Source organism: Myxine glutinosa, chromosome 9, assembly GCF_964187855.1.
Source record: "Myxine glutinosa chromosome 9, kmMyxGlut1.1, whole genome shotgun sequence".
Taxonomy (NCBI): domain Eukaryota; kingdom Metazoa; phylum Chordata; class Myxini; order Myxiniformes; family Myxinidae; genus Myxine; species Myxine glutinosa.
Window position 1 is genome coordinate 100,430,482 of NC_136269.1, and position 16,947 is coordinate 100,447,428.

Sequence of the window (16,947 nt, forward strand, 5' to 3'; positions counted from 1 at the left end):
CGCTCCGTGTCACTCTTACTCCTCTCACCACCACTCTTGACAACGCACTCGCCCTTACTCCCGACAGCGCACTCTTTCCTCATGCACCTGTCCGTTACACACCTCTCTCGCGCACACCCTTGCGCACACTCTCCCGTCACACCCTCTGTAACACTCACCACAGGTGTGCATTCTTCCTTGCCTTTGACAGCGCACTCTTTCCCCATGCACCTGTCCGTCACACACCTTTCTCGCGCACACCCTTGCGCACACTCTCCCGTCACACCCTCTGTAACACTTACCACACCGCGCTTCCATGTGCTCCCTCGCACACGCGCTACGACCGACTCACTCTCGCCAGCACCCTCACTCCTTGGCACGCACTTTTTCCTCACACACCCCAGAGTCGGACTTTCTCGCACACCTCCTCTTTCGCACACCAGACCTGTCGCACACTTCACCAACGGCCTCTCACGAACACCCGGGTCCATCTCGACCCCCAAGCTCATTAAATCACCTGGCACATCATACGCACGACCATATTGGTCACCACTTACACCAGGTCCTCTTCCTCTTCGCTTCTCCTCCATCACCTGCGAATCCCTCATCCGGTTAATGAGCACATCATCACGATCCAAACACAGACTTTGGACCAATTCTTTTATCTCTTTCTTATCCCCTCTCCGTCGCTTCTTAATTTCGCTCATCCCTTCTTCCACTTCTTCTAATTTCTGCTTCACCTCTTTTATTCCCCGGTACGTCTCCTCAAGCTCGTCCTCCAAGGCTACCTTGACCGTTTCCATGTGCGTCCTCACCTGCCGGTCCTTCGTCTTCATTACCTCTGTCACCTCGTCCAGCCTCGTTGTCAGTCCCTCACGTACCATCTGACATTCCCTCTTCGTCGCTACCAAGTCATCTTTTAGTTCTTTCTGTGTCGCTTTTAAACCTCCTAATACCGCAGTGTTCCTTTGAACCTGCTCCACTAACTCCGTCTGTCCCACCGTCAGCTGCTCCACCTCCTGCGTCAGGTCCTCTATGCCCCCTTGTAACTTTACAGTCCCCTTTCTCACCTCCTTCTCCATGTGCTCCTTACAGTGCCTCACCTCCTCGCGCACCCCTCCGACCTCCTCACTCACTCCGCTTCTGATCTCCTCTCCCATCACTTGCATCTCCTGCCCAGATGCCACCCTCATCTGCTCCATTTCCTCCCTGTGAGCATCCAGTTTGGTTTCTACCCCCATTCTGACCCCCTCTATCTGCTGCCCCATTTGTTTAACTTCCCTTTCCGCTTGGTCCCTCATGTCCCTCAATTTGCCTTCCATACTGTTTTCTAACCCCTCTAAACCCTTTTGCATCCCTTCCATTTGATTCTCTTGAGCGGCCATTCTGTTTTCTACCCCCATTAACCCCTCCTGTATTTCCCCTAATCTATCGTCTAATTTCCCAAATTTCTTGTCTAATCCCTTAAAATTATTGTCTAATCCCTTAAAATTATTGTCTAATCCCTCACCAGTACCCCTCGCTTCGTCCCTCATTACCCCCATTTGGTTTCCCATTACCCCCATTTGGTTTCCCATTACCCCCAATTGCTCACTCCGAGCCCTCGCTTCGTCCCTCATTACCCCCATTTGGCCCTCCAATCGCTCACCCATTTGTTCCATAAGGGCCCTCATTTGCAGGAGGAAAAGGTTCGAATCCACCAGGGGCGCTGCCACGGTCGCGGGCGCGGTGACCAGCGAGGCGCCATTTTGCGCGCCTGCTACCCTCGCTGCTTCGCTCTCCTCACGTCCCTCAATTTGGTCCTGGACCGACCCTGCCTCACTCTCCTCTACCGGAACCCAGCTGTCTTGATCCGCCATAGCGCGACTTTCAAAATTCGGGTTTTTATTTTCGTAAAACAAATTCAAATTTCGCCGTTATAATTTCGAGCGGGAAACGCGCTCCGAGTCGAATTCTACCTTCCAACACCAATTGTTACCCTAGTGGTACAATTGGTGTTCCAAAATTTGGGCCTAATAAATTTAGTCCCAGGTTCGAATCCGACACTCCTGACACCAATTGTTACAGACACGACTTTGATGTTATGGTGGGCCGAGCGGAATGGCCGCCGTGTCCGCACAAGTTACCCGATTATACTCGAACCTTGTCCGAGTCGCGCTATGCTAGGTCAATGAAGGAAAAGGACACAACGGCTGGGATTAAAATGACACGACACCAAGGGTTCAGTTCTCAAGACCTCCGGAGGAGGTTATATTAGGGCGGAAGGTCAGATTACAACTACAAGAGGGACAGCATAGAAAGACAGGCACTTAGACACACTTATCTTATTCCCTGACAGACGACAGATAAACAGGACAAAAACTGACTCACACGGGGATTGATGGCAAGGAAAGGCAGAATCGATGGCTCCAGGTGCACCTGGGCTCAGGGCAGGATCGACCCGGTCCGGTCTAGAGATGCGGGGAAGTCGCTCTCAGCGCTGGAAGGTCGCGACTTGTTCTTTCCTCTTCAAGCTCGGGGCGCATCTGACGTCACGTCCGGTATGTGGCCGCGTATATCCGGCGGGGAGTGACACGCCCTCGGCTCGTTAGCTCCGCCCCATATGGAATCGGCCCGTTGCTTCTCATTGGGTGCGTGCGGGGGGGTTACCGGCTCCGCCCTTGACGAGGGGCTGACAAGGAGCCCCTTCGTGGTAACCCCGTCGGAGCGCATGGTCAATGGCGGCTAACCGAGCCGGTGTGAGGACGCACACTCCCCCCGCGCGCGCCGTTGTTGTAGTTGTTGTAGTTGTTGTTGTAGTTGTTGTTTGGGGAAGAAGATGGGAGGAGGTTTTGGAAGGTCCTAAACTCACTACTGGTGCCATATAATCACATTCTGGTGCAACGAAGAGTCAGAATTAATGGAAACGAGTCCTTAACTGACATAGACTAAGAATAACTAGCAAGATGTCCGAAAGTTGTCTACGTGAGATGCGGTGGACCTGGGCATGACATTTAATGGGGGAAAAAGGGGAAGGTCGGTTCTACAGAGTGTTATTTACAGGCAATGGGACTAGGGAATGGGGGATTGGGGATAGTTGGGGAGTATTGGGGAAATAGGGGAGTATTTACAAGCGGATATTGAGGCCAAGTCCCATATCCGCAACAATATATAGTTACGGGCTCGGCCTTAATGATTGTTGTTATGAGTATTGTTGCTGGTTCGAAGTATTCCAGACGGTATGCTTATTGTGACTTAAGGGAAAGGGTTGCTGTGAGTGAAAGATTTAAAAGCGCTCCTGGTAAAATGTGGCCGGAAATCCGGATCGAGACCGGAAGAGGTGGAGCGAAGGAAAAAGACGTGGTGGTTGAAGCTCCGGGCCGAGCGTTCGACGTACTGGGCGAGGGAACTTTGCGTCCTTGAAGGGAAGTTCGGTCGATAAGAAATATCGCCGGAGTGCGTGGAGCCGGTGTCGTCGGGTATTCTCCTTGAGGTTCCGGAGGATCCAGGCCTTGAGAAGCCGGGTTGGAGCGAAAGCCGTCCGCCATCTTGGCCACGCGAGCACCCGCCCGTGAACCGGCTTTCGTCGTGTCGGCTGGACATTATTCCCTGGTGGATTGCCGGGAACGGCTGTGCCAGAAAGGGACACGTGAGAATTATACGGAGGCTCGCGGGTTGAACCGCAACGTGTACGTCGCAGCGCATCTTTGTGAGGTTCCTCGCCACCGCTGTGTTGCTGAGCACGTGACCTCGGGGTCGTCTCGCTCGTCCACGCCTCATTGACTCCCCGATCGCGGGAGCGCACCGAGACATTGGGACTTCGCCTTGGAGGAGAGCAGAGACATTGGGGGAGGTGCCGTGAGTGGGGTTAAGGGGCTTGACAAGGATATTATCGTAAGATTTGAAAGTAGGGGCGATTGCCCCATTGCTGGATGGCTCTTTGTGTGTGATTTATAATACTAGGGCATGCCCGTACTATATCTATATCTAAAATTATATCCCCCCCCTCTATTTACATGAAATGGTTTGGTCCAAAGCGAACGGCTTGCGAGTACGGTGACAATCCCCCCCCCCCCCCTATTTACATGAAATGGTTTGGTCCATTCGCAAAGCCAAAGCGAACGGCAGTTACGAATCGCAGTTACGATGAATCGCAAAGTAGTTTTAATTAGTTTTAAAACATAGTTTAACGCCAACATAGTTTGCCAACGTGAAATAAATGAATACGCTCTCAAATGTGCCGTCCGAGGCAGAGTCTGTTCGGCACGTTCGGCACACGTGATAGCTCGCTGCTCTCTGATTGGTTGAATCGTTTTTTGGACATAGCTCGGTAACTACTTGTCCGACTAATATGAAACCTTGAAAAGGCACATCCTCGGGTCCCCAGCAATATACCTGGCAAGTTTCAAGTATATCGGACCGGTAGTTGTCGAGAAACAGCGGTCGCATACACACACACACACACACAGACAGAGATTAGTGGAATTATAGATAGATAGTATGGTTTGTTTATAACTTGGTGTGGTTGCATCATTGGTTCGGCTGTTTCATTTGCTGGTTCCATTGAGGGACGTTATTGTCCCCCATCGCACAGCGTAGCGAAAGGGGTACTATGGCTTTCCCCTCCGTCCGTGTGTCCGTCCGTCCGTGTGTACGTGCGTGTTTGCGTGCAGGCGTGCGTGCGTGCGTTAGCGAAGGACCACATTCAAATTTGGTGTGTGGGTGCAAACCACGTCAAAATCCAAGATGGCCGCCGCCATGTATGTCTGATGCCATGTATGTCTGAACCTTGTGAGATGAATATCTTGAAAAATAAGTGAAGTACCAACGTCTAATTTGGTGTGTGGGTGTATATCGGCATAAGGAAGAACGCTATTGAAAATTGGGTCGCCACGTCAAAATACAAGATGGCCACCACCATATATATGTCTGAACCTTGTGAGCGAAATATCGCGAAAAATAAGCGAAGTACCAACTTCTAATCTGGCTTGTGGGTGTATCTTGGCACAAGGAAGAACGCTATTGAAAATTGGGTCGCCACGTCAAAATCCAAGATGGCCGCCGCCATGTATGTCTGAACCTTGTGAGATGAATATCTTGAAAAATAAGCGAAATACCAACTTCTAATTTGGTGTGTGGGTGTATCTCGGCATCAGGAAGAACGCTATTGAAAATTGGGTCGCCACGTCAAAATCCAAGATGGCCGCCGCCATGTATGTCTGAACCTTGTGAGATGAATATCTTGAAAAATAAGCGAAGTACCAACTTCTAATTTGGTGTGTGGGTGTATCTCGGCATAAGGAAGAACGCTATTGAAAATTGGGTCGACACGTCAAAATCCAAGATGGCCGCCACCATATATATGTCTGAACCTTGTGAGCGAAATATCTCGAAAAATAAGCGAAGTACCAACTTCTAATCTGGTGTGTGGCTGTATCTAGGCACAAGGAAGAACGCTGTTTAAAATTGGGTCGCCACGTCAAAATCCAAGATGGCCGCCGCCATGTATGTCTGAACCTTGTGAGATGAATATCTTGAAAAATACGCGAAGTACCAACTTCTAATTTGGTGTGTAAGTGTATCTCGGCATAAGGAAGAACGCTATTGAAAATTGGGTCGCCACGTCAAAATCCAAGATGGCCGCCACCATATATATGTCTGAACTTTGTGAGTGAAATATCTTGAAAAATAAGCAAAGTACCAACTTCTAATCTGGTGTTTGGGTGTATCTAGGCACAAGGAAGAAGGCTATTGAAAATTGGGTCGCCGCGTCAAAATCCAAGATGGCCGCCGCCATGTATGTCTGAACCTTGTGAGCGGAGTATCTTGAAAAATAAGCGAAGTACCAACTTCTAATCTTGTGTGTGGGTGTATCTAGGCATAAGGAAGAACGCCATTGAAAATTGGGTCGCCACGTCAAAATCCAAGATGGCCGCTTCCATGTATGTCTGAACCTTGAGCGAAATATCATATCATGGCATGTTTTCTGCGTCTTCCACTTTGTCAACTCACATCACTTCACCGACGGGGGACCTAGGCGTAACGCTTGTTTGCTGGGTTTCAACCAGGGTAACACATCTTTCTGCCGGGGACCCTCTCGGGGTTCGGAGGTCCACCGAGACCAGAGGAAAGGGGGGGGGGGGGGCCCGTAACAATATATATATATATAAAAAACATATATAAAAAACATATATAACATACGAGGTACCCTTGCAGTGCACAGGTGGGAAGCCAAAAGCAAACACACAATGTGGAAACGGTAAATGCTAAACCATGGAACCAATAAATTCCACATTCCTGTGCCTCCTTCAATCGAACGTCAGGCATTGACAGCAGGTTCGTGAAGGACTTGCATAAAAAACATACCCTGTCTGAATGATTCTACACCCAGTCAATGGCGAATCCGCAAATGTCACGATTAGCAAGTGGAAACCCTCACGTCATTTCCTCAATCATATTTAAACTCGATATCTCTATTTTCATTCAAAACAGCATCATTCCAATCATACTGTTGCGGTTTTTGAGTTTTGCATAATAAAGGTTAAATTTCCCCCCTCATAGTCAGTCACACAACAACACGTAGCCTCACGATAGTTCAGTTATTTCATCGTGTGTGTGAGAATAGTCCTTTTCCTGTGTTAGTTTTGTGTTGAGTAGAGTAAGGAGAATAGGTCCTGTTCATACTTCCATTGCCTTATCCGGCCTCCATTGCCTCATGCCTCTTACGCCTCTTCATGCTGCCTTTGGCTTTTTGGCACGAATTAACACGAGGCCGGCCTGGAGGGTCGGGTCGGGACTGAATGAGGGCGGCAAAGAAGCTGACGGTAAGCGCGAGCCGCCAATCAGGGCTCAGAGGGTGTGGCTGCAGCCCTGCGTCACAGGGCGTGGTTGGAACGTTCGAGAAGGCTCAGGGCGTGGCAGATATAAGCCGTTGCGCAAAGCCACCAGGAGCAGTAAGTGGAGTCGGGCATCGAGTCGAGCAGTTGGCGCTGCCCTTTGTTCGGGAGACGCGCTACGAGGATCCTTCCACTGCCTGCTTGCCATCATCGCGGGATGTGCTGTGACCGAGGGGAGCCGGACGGGGCCGTTCCTGGATGACCAAGTCGGCGCGTTTGGCCTGAGCATCATCCTGCCTGCAATTCCCTGTGTGAGTGTGAACGGGCCCGAGTCTGGGAATAAGGATAAGACTGATTAAGTGCTGCTCTGTGTCTCTGCTTCTACCGATCATTGTACATAATATTGGGAATAATAATTAAACCTGTGTTCTTCCTTCCATTCGATTGTTCTTGTGATTTCCATCATTGACTAAGCGTGGTACGAATAGAACCGCTCTAATTGGGGTCCAATATCAACAGTGACTGCACGGACCACGTGGTACGCAATCCGCTCGGTGTACTCAAATTACACGTGGCTCGTGCGAGGCTTGGTTCCCCGCTTCTGTGGCGGCGCAGGTATTTAGGTACGAGCGAGACTTGGTCCCGAAACCCGACCAAGCGTTTGCCCAGAAGAGGCGTTTCAAGTCTCTCGGTTACCCCAGGCCCAGATAGAACAAGGGGCTTAATCCCCCCTTGGTAAGGGTAAGAAGGGCAGTGGAAAACCGTAACAATACATTAATACGATAGCAAAATGCTGTGTTGAACCACGATTGCATCGAGATATTATCAAACCAGCCCATTGTCGTCATCTGTTCACTTCCGGATTCGGGAGCATCTCCATATCAAGTCAATTTCAAAATCATAATTTTATTGAGGAACTTATGAATGCTCCTACCTACCTTACAACATCCACTGGGACTCCAACACATTCCACAGAAGGTTTGGTGGAGCTCGCCCCAAAACTGAGGGATTCGTTTCGGGACGGACAGACACTCGTGTTTTATTATAATTATATTGCAGACATATTATAATGGCTTAACAGTTAGGCTGTTGGCATCGGATTCTAGGGTCCTGAGTTAAAATCCCGGTTGTTTGTGGAATTAACACCATGTGTGGTTGATGCAGCCTGTCATCCTTATGAGGTCGGCGAAATGAGTCCCAGCTTACTGGGATGAATGTGCCATTTGAGTGTCCTGCGTGGAAGTGATGCCCGGACCAGGAAACCAAAACACCTGACAAAATGAGTACATGAAGCAAAAATATGCCTACTGCTTACGTGCATGTATAATAATACTTATGCAGCTCAGATTATTATCTCTGCCACCAAAGGTGGATTGAGGTTATCTTTTCAGCTCTGTCTGTTTGTTTGTTTATTTGTCTGTGAATAAGATATCTCAAAACGTTGTTGATGTATTCGGACGAAATTTTGTGGAGAAGTTGGCTATGTCACAAGGACAAAATGATTAGATTTAGGTGAAGTTCCGGATGCGGATCTGGATCAGAGAATTTTATAAGTGATTCTTTACCATTGGTTATGGGGCTGTAAGCAATTATATAGCATGATATCTCAAAAAGTTGTGGACAGGTTGGGTGTGTGACAAGGACGAATCGATTCGATTTTGTTTCAGGTACGGATCCACATCTGGCCCATCGGTGGGATACAAAACCTAACTTGTTGAGCCTACCTGAGGTGTGTGCTCTCTTGAGTGCCAATCTAGTTCAATTGTGACTTTGAGACTTTGAAAGACAATTTATACTCATCAGAAAACGAACATGGCAAACGCATGATTTTCCTTCCTGACGATTGTGTGGGTGGAGTTAAGCCAGCTGTCCAACCAATAGGTTTGAAGGCTTCCTACGCATGCAGCTTCATTAGGTTTTGTAATATACAAGATACGTACAGCAAAAACTTGGTTATTTTCTTTTTTGCGGTGGGGTTTTCACCCCATTAAACATTCGAAGGAAGTTATAAGTATGCAATGTACTTGGATAATAGTGTCGACAATAGCTCTCCTACTCTTCGCGAACGACACCGTGAGATATTTAACGTCCACCAACTAATGCTGGCAGAAGGGACACCCGTTTAACGTCCACGGGATGGCACACATATTGATGAATCACCCTGCCTGTAAAACAGCAGGATGACAGTTTATAGTTGGTTTAGGATTCAAGCCCAGATGAGCCAACTTAGACGCGGGTGTGTGTACCTTTCGGCCATCCTGCCTTTTATGTGATGAACCCCTTCCTGCTCATTCCTCTCCTTTTTATACAGTTTTCAATCATTATTCGCTGAGAAAAGTTGCCTTTGTAAATTTTATTTATTTTATGAAAAAATAAAAAATTATAAATACAAATGGACATGAAGTTTAACCATTCAATGAGAAATATTGTTGTTAACTGAGGCACTATGGGACCGAGCAATGCTGTTAAACGACTTTCATAAAAGGGTATTTGAATTGAAATTCATAAATGGATAAAGTTGTGGAGGGAGGGAAGGAGTACTTAGATGAACAGCGATGTTCATGGTGATCTTATGGCATCTTAAATATTGTTATGACTGATGGATCAGTAAGTCCCAAATTAAATGTGATGTAGGAAGTTAATGACTGACAAAACGATATCTCTATTTCATACTTTTATGAGAGTCTTTAAATTTAAAGATGACCACAATTTTTTCTTTTTCTTTGTGTGTTAGACCAAGGATTAATGATAAATTCTCCACGTACTCAAAATGTTGAATTTTTGTTATTCTCTTCCTGCCATGTGTTTGTTGCATTTCCTTCCTTCCACTTTACTTTTATGTCTCCCTAACCTTCCTGTCTTTTTATTTTTCCTGAAATTTAATTTCAACTTGTACCTGCCCCCTTTTGTGATTTGTCTGCATAATGTTGATACGGTATTCCCCTATTGTAAGCTTGATGTGCATGTTAGTTGATGAAGCTGTTGTATTGAAAGAAAAAAAAAATACAAGAAAAAGTAGTCAATTATAATACGCGCTAGTTTTGGCGTTGAAGTGAAGATGACTTGAGATATGAGAAAGGCTTTCACTTGTGCAAAGAACAAGTTTGTCACATGGTAGTGATGTCCTTTTGCTGTTGACTTCCATTTACAGCAATTGGTTCAATTATGAGTCCTTTTGTTATTTTTTACTTTTTCCCCCTTTCCAAGGTATTATGAAAAATGTTTGGGTGGCATCATTGGATATTGTGAATATTAATGGATATTAATAATGGATACCAACACTAATAACTTTTTATGGATTGCCTCATTGATATTTCCTCTCCGCTTGTGTCCCGATCCCCCATCTGTGTTTGCTCGTGTGTGCATGTTTTTCGGGTGCACACGTGTACAATCAAGTATCGACGGAGTTCTCTACAATGGCGGTGGTCATTCGCATGGAAGGACTGCCTGATGCGTCAGGCCCAATGGATATCCGCCATTTATTTACGGGTCTTGCTGTCCCAAATGGAGGAGTGCACATAATTGGAGGGAAGCTTGGAGAGGCATACATCGCTTTTGAGAAGGATGAGGATGCATGCCTTGCCATGGAGCGAAGCGGAGGCAGGATAATGGGATCGAAGGTCCAGCTGCTTCTTAGCAGCAAGTCTCAGATGCTGAGTGCCATTAAGCAGAGTCATTCATGTTCTGATGGAGGTTTGTCAAAGACAAGGACAACCTGGAGTGATGAGAAAGATAACCCAAGGATACTTCCAGCCATTTCCCGTAATGTCTATTTTTCTGGTGAGCATCATTTGCCTATTGGACAATTGGCAGATGCACATAACTCCGGTCCAATGGTATTACCAAGAAATGACATCCCATTTACGCCTCCATGGTCTACATCTTCACTGGAAACTCGAGAACAGGTTCCCAACCAACAGAGGATGCTACAGCAGGGCCGCAAGCTGCATGAAGTTTTCCCACTGGAAACAGCACAACATGGAAATCTGACACCAACTGGATACAAGGATCAGGACTTGAATACAAGTTCTAAAAGACTTGGTCATCCTGGAGTGGATGGTGTTTGTTCAACTTTGCCTGGATTGACATCGGCATGGTCAAAAAACAGTGAAAGATTATATTCACCTGGGGACAGAGGGATTTTGAATAACCTTTGGGAAAATGATGTGAAAGCTTCTGGGGATAATGTCCATCACCAGGGAAGTCTTGTAACAAGCAGACAAAATGTAATTAATCTTGAAAAATGTTATTCTACAATGAATTACCCAGCTCGAGAGTTTAAAAGTACTAATTGTGATGAATCTAGCAGCATGTCTAACCTACAGGCTCTTAAAATGTCTTCAAATTTAAACTTAAAACTTTCCCTCAAGTCAATTATTCTAAAAGATTTGAAAGGAACAGAAACTGAGAAGCCTTGCATGGAGGGTGCATTCGCTCAAGCACCATCATTGCCTGCAGATTGTCGCAGGGTGGGTGAAGATGTCCAGAAGAAACGTCACGGTAGCATGAGCAAGGAGAGCACATTACGAGAAAATTGTGTTCAGGATGTTGTACCAAAAAGGAAAGAATGTAACAGGAAGAAAGAAAACACAATTTTGAAGGGTTTCCTTCCTGTTAAGGTAGAATACCTTCATGGTATAAGCCGGTTGAGCTGTAAAGAGGAGAGCCGTCGAAGTTCAAGAAATGATCGAAATGTAAATACATTAAAGGACTGGGAATTGTTGAATGAGCAAGAAGATACATTAACTTGTGAAAGTTCCTCTTTGCCCCTTGATGTTGCAGATAATTTGTATGTCCAGGTCTGTGCACTCCCATCAAATGCAGATGAAGATGATGTTTATTTATTATTTGGCAAGTTGCAAGTGGATTGCGTGATTTTAAACAAGGATCGAGAAGGGGGTTGTATTGGAACAGCTTATGTACGATTTGCAACACCAAGTGATGCAATTGCTGGATTGCAGCAACAAGGCAAATATATTAACCATTGTGGGGGGATGTGCCAAGTTGAGGTTTATCCAGCAACTGAGAATGATTGGAGCATTGCACTTCAGAATGCATCAGCTCAATTGCAGTCATGCTCATCGCATCATGGCCATTCTCCATTTCGTGAGCGTTCTCCATTTCGTAAGCGTTCTCCATTTCGTGAGCGTTCTCCACTTCGCGACCGTTCTCCACTTCGTGACCGTCCTCCACTTCGTGACTGTTCTCCACTTCGCTACCGTTCTCCACTTCGCTACCGTTCTCCACTTCGCTACCGTTCCCCACTTCGTGACCGTTCCCCACTTTGCGACCGTTCCCCACTTTGCGACCGTTCTCCACTTCGCGACCGTTCTCCACTTCGCGACCGTTCCCCACTTTGCGACCGTTCCCCACTTCGCGACCGTTCTCCACTTCGCGACCGTTCTCCACTTCGCGACCGTTCTCCACTTCGCGACCGTTCTCCACTTCGCGACCGTTCTCCACTTCGCGACCGTTTTTCACTTCGCGACCGTTCTCCACTTCGCGACCGTTCTCCACTTCGCGACCGTTCTCCACTTCGCGACCGTTCTCCACTTCGCGACCGTTCTCCACTTCGCGACCGTTCTCCACTTCGCGACCGTTCTCCAATTCGCGACCGTTCTCCAATTCGCGACCGTTCTCCACTTGGTGACCGTTCTCCACTTCGCGACCGTTGTCCCCTTCGCGACCGTTGTCCCCTTCGCGACCGTTCTCCCCTTCGCGGCCGTTCTCCCCTTCGCGACCGTTCTCCACTTCGCGACCGTTCTCCACTTCGCGACCGTTCTCCCCATCGCGACCGTTCTCCCCATCGCGACCGTTCTCCCCATCGCGACCGTTCTCCCCATCGCGACCGTTCTCCCCATCGCGACCGTTCTCCCCATCGCGACCGTTCTCCCCATCGCGACCGTTCTCCCCATCGCGACCGTTCTCCCCATCGCGACCGTTCTCCCCATCGCGACCGTTCTCCCCATCCTGACCTTTCTCCCCATCCTGACCTTTCTCCCCATCCTGACCTTTCTCCCCATCCTGACCTTTCTCCCCATCCTGACCTTTCTCCCCATCCTGACCTTTCTCCCCATCCTGACCTTTCTCCCCATCCTGACCTTTCTCCCCATCAGTCGTATTTAAGCTCCTCTTTAAATTCACACCATATTTACTCAAAGGAGTTGCATTTAACAAGACTGAATGTCCCATCCACTCATGAAAAATCGCAGTCACCTCTTGAGCTCTGTGTTCATGTCACGGGGTTGCCCAGTTACACTGATAAAGATACATTGTTGTGGTTCTTTAACAAACTATCTGTAGTTGAGCCAGTACATCTCAGGAATGCAGGAGCATTCATGGAAGCATTTGTTGAGTTTTCCACACATATAGATCTTTCAAATGCTCTCAGTCGAACTGGGCAGCACCTTGGCAATCAGAAGATTTTTGTTCATTCCATTTCAAATAATATGATAAGACAGAAGATGGTGGAGCTTCGTATCAACGAAGAAAATGAGTTGAGGAAGTTCAGTAAAAAGTGTCTGCTTGTGCAAAATCTCCCAAAAAATGTCAGCAAGAAGGAAGTGCAGATTTTTTTTGAAGGTTTTGGAGTTTCAGAGGACGATGTTCTTATAATCTCTAAAGATAATGATAGTGAAGCCTTGGTGGCATTCATCTCTGAAAAACTGGTTTCAGATGCTCAACATCTTCAAAGCAGGAAACTGGCTGGTCGGCTGGTTTGCCTGATTCCAATTGCAAACAATATGTTTTTTAGGTACAGACGCTATATGTGTGACCAGTCTCAAGTATCATGCACTGATTCACATTGTTTAGCACAAAGAATCCATGCCCCTTCTATTATTGGAAATTCTCAGTTCCAACAAAGTTCTGTTTTTTTCCAACAACATTTTAGTTTTCCTCATCCTCCTCCGACCTCTCCTCCCCCTCCTGCTCTTCCTCCTCTTATTCTGCCTTGTCCTCCTGCTCTTCCTCCATATTTTCTTCCTCCTACTCCCCATCCTCAACCCCCTCCATTGCAACCACCTTTGGTAGTTCCACAACAACATTTTAATTTTCCTCATCGTCATTCTCCTTCTGCCTCTCGTCCTCCTCCTCCTCTTCCTCCTCTAAATCTGCCTTGTCCTCCTGCTATTCCTCCCTCTCCCCATCATCAGCCCCCTCCATTGCAACCACCTTTCGTAGTTCCGCAACAACATTTTAGTTTTCTTCATCCTCCTCCTCCTCCTCTTCTCCTGCCTTATCCTCCTGCTGTTCCTCCCTCTCCTCTTCCTCCAAATCGTCCTGCTCAGCCCCATCCATTGCAACAAAGGCTGTTGCCTTTGGTAGATCCACAACCTACTTTTGCTGGAAATCCTCAGTTTAGACCAAGTCTTGGTTTCTCACAACCATGTTTCAGTGGGTTGCCTCCCCCATCACAACAGCCTTTGGTCATGTCACAACATTTTCTTCCACACTTTTCTCAACAAAATAACTTTGCTCAGGTGACTGTCAATTGCACTCTTCAATCGCCGCATGGCTCTGACTCACGGCCGCCTCTTAGGTTTCCACCAGACTCCAGTTCAATGCAAAGAGAGAAAAAGCTGCAAGGAGAGGAAAAACTACAAGGAAAGGAGCAACTGCAAGGAGAGGGGAATCTGATGCCCAGGCAAGGTTTTCAGGGAGCGAAAGCTGTAGGTGATTCTCCAATTGTTAAAAATCAGGTTCCTGGTCATCAAACCGTGTGTCATACGAATTCGCTCTCTGGGCAAACAAAGGTTCAAATGAGCAACCTGCCATTGTCGGTCAATATTCAGCATATTATGGATTTCTTTAAAGGCTATCGCATTATTTCAGATTCAATCCGAGTAGAAAAAAGAATCTTTAAACAGACATGGCGTGCAGTTGTTAGTTTTGAAAGTCAAGAACAAGCGGCCCTGGCTGTTCGAGTTTGTGACAGAAACCCAATTGATGGTCAAAAAGTCTTCCTCGGGTTGCTGTGATATCTGTGATTTTCTTTTTTAATACCCCTTGTTGCTTTTTGTCTGCTGATGAATTCTGTTTTGAGTGTCACCTGCCACTGCCAGGTGGTTGCATTTATGCTTGTATGACATGAGCATGATTATACATTCAGAGAAGTTGTTTGACTTCCTTTCTTCGGCTTGGTTTCATTTTTTTTAACCCATTTTTGATCTCATGTAATGTTAACTTGTGTTTTGTTAAAACTAGGGCATGCCCGTACTATATCTATATCTAAAATTATATCCCCCCCCCTCTATTTACATGAAATGGTTTGGTCCAAAGCGAACGGCTTGCGAGTGGTGACAATCCCCCCCCTCTATTTACATGCAATGGTTTGGTCCAAAGCGAACGGCTTCCGGAGTTTGGTAAAGAAATCGCCATCGCGTGCACAAACGCGCAGGAAAGCGAATGAATCGCAAATTCGTTTTTATTAGTTGTAAAACATAGTTTAACGCCAACATAGTTTGCAAACGTGAAATAAATGAATACGCTCTCAAATGTGCCATCCGAGGCAGAGTGTGCCCGCCACGTTCGGCACACGCGATCGTTCGCTGCTCTCTGATTGGTTGAATCGTTTTTTGGACATAGCTCGGTAAGTAATTGTCCGATTAATATGAAACCTTGAAAAGGCACATCCTCGGGTCCCCAGCAATATACCTGGCAAGTTAAAAGTATATCGGACCCGTGGTTGTCGAGAAACAGCGGTCACAGACAAACAAACGTACAGACAGAGATTACTGGAATTATAGATAGATAACATCACTTTCGTTATTCTCACTCCCATGTATTTGCCTTTACATTCAGTGATTTATCACCCCATGCACATTTACAAATCTGTCTACTTTCAAGATAAACTGCTTTAAAATCTCACGAGGTTTTGGTTCATGACTTTGGTAATTCCCTCCCCTTTGTTTTGGTCACATTTAATGTTGTTATAGAAAAGACATCCACATGTTGAGATGAAGTGCAGCCTTCAATATATCATTAGGAAAAGGCAGTCCAGTGATTGAGAAGCAAAATAGAGTTCATCACAAAGATGGAGCATCATCTTTCTTGTATATAAATCTTGCCCTGATGGCAAAACACAGTGATGCTGATCGGCACATTATGTTTTTCCTTGCTAGAAATTAAATTGGTTGTTACTTGATAGGTAATGCCTTGATGAATACAAGCGACTCTGCTATTTTACCCCAAATTAATAATTGCATAAGGCATGGAATAACGGCGCAAGTCTAAAAATTGTTACGGATTCGTCACTTCCGTTGTTGTGGTTCTCATCCACTGTGAACATTTTTGGTTCCATGTACTATTATTGTTATCGTTTAAGTGAAATAGAGATAACTATTTTCAAAAGGTAAAAAAAGTTAGTGTTTTGAAAGAAACCGGAAACCGGATCGGGAACCGGACGAAGAAGAAGAGAAAAAAGGAGGCGGAGCAAGTGAGGTCGGAGAAGGAGCCGAGCTGCTTGTAGGTCTGGAGCAAACGCTGGTGAACGGGGGTCACCAGCGAACTTTGTGGTTTCCTGGGAAAGGGATTCCTGCGACAGAGTTGTTATCGCTGTGACAGATAAACCTGCGTGACAGGTTTTGCGGTTGATTCCTAAGAGAATCATTGGAGTGCCGTTACGTCTCGAGAACGGACCGTTGGCCATTTTGCCTCGCGCCTGATTTCGCATCGCTCCAGGTTTTTCACCTCGCTCCAACCATTTCAACGCATCTAGCCGTTAGCTTGGTTTGTATGTGTAATGTGGATTTTGAGTGGGAATTTGCAGTTCGCCGTGTGGGGTGGGCCGTTGAACATCCATACCCGAATGTGTGATTTCCCAGTCACCTCTTGAGAACACCTTTGCCAATCTTTGGCAGTGTGACTGTCAACCGAGCGGGATTATGGTCTCGATACAACATCGTTCTGACGATCACTGGAGCGTGGATCGACTTTGGTTTGAAGCTGGGACAGAGACATTGGGAATGTTCTTTTCGCTCACTTGGAGCACAGTGAGTTATATTGTACGAAACTGATGGTACCATCATAGGAATGATATATTGGTTGTACATTTGATTAATATTGTTATTGTACTGTTATTCTTGTGTGACCTTAATACAACACTTGTTTGTTGATAACAATTGGTGTGGTTTCACCATTGATATTTGACACA

At 46.5% G+C, this 16,947-nt stretch overlaps 1 protein-coding gene across 7 annotated transcripts in view; it reads left to right on the plus strand.

Moving 5' to 3' along the window:
* Positions 1-16,947, plus strand: part of LOC137435730 (uncharacterized) — a 97,945-nt gene that overhangs the window by 61,862 nt on the left and 19,136 nt on the right. For 3 of the 7 annotated variants that reach the window (XM_078784573.1, XM_078784572.1, XM_068129673.2), the window contains one exon: positions 10,191-14,925. The exons of the other annotated variants lie outside the window; for them this stretch is intronic. In XM_078784573.1, coding sequence (XP_078640699.1) covers positions 10,211-14,773 — 4,563 coding nt within the window. In that variant the 5' untranslated portion in view covers positions 10,191-10,210 and the 3' untranslated portion in view covers positions 14,774-14,925. Of the gene's footprint in view, positions 1-10,190; positions 14,926-16,947 lie in introns of those variants that run through there. 7 annotated transcript variants of the gene reach the window in all.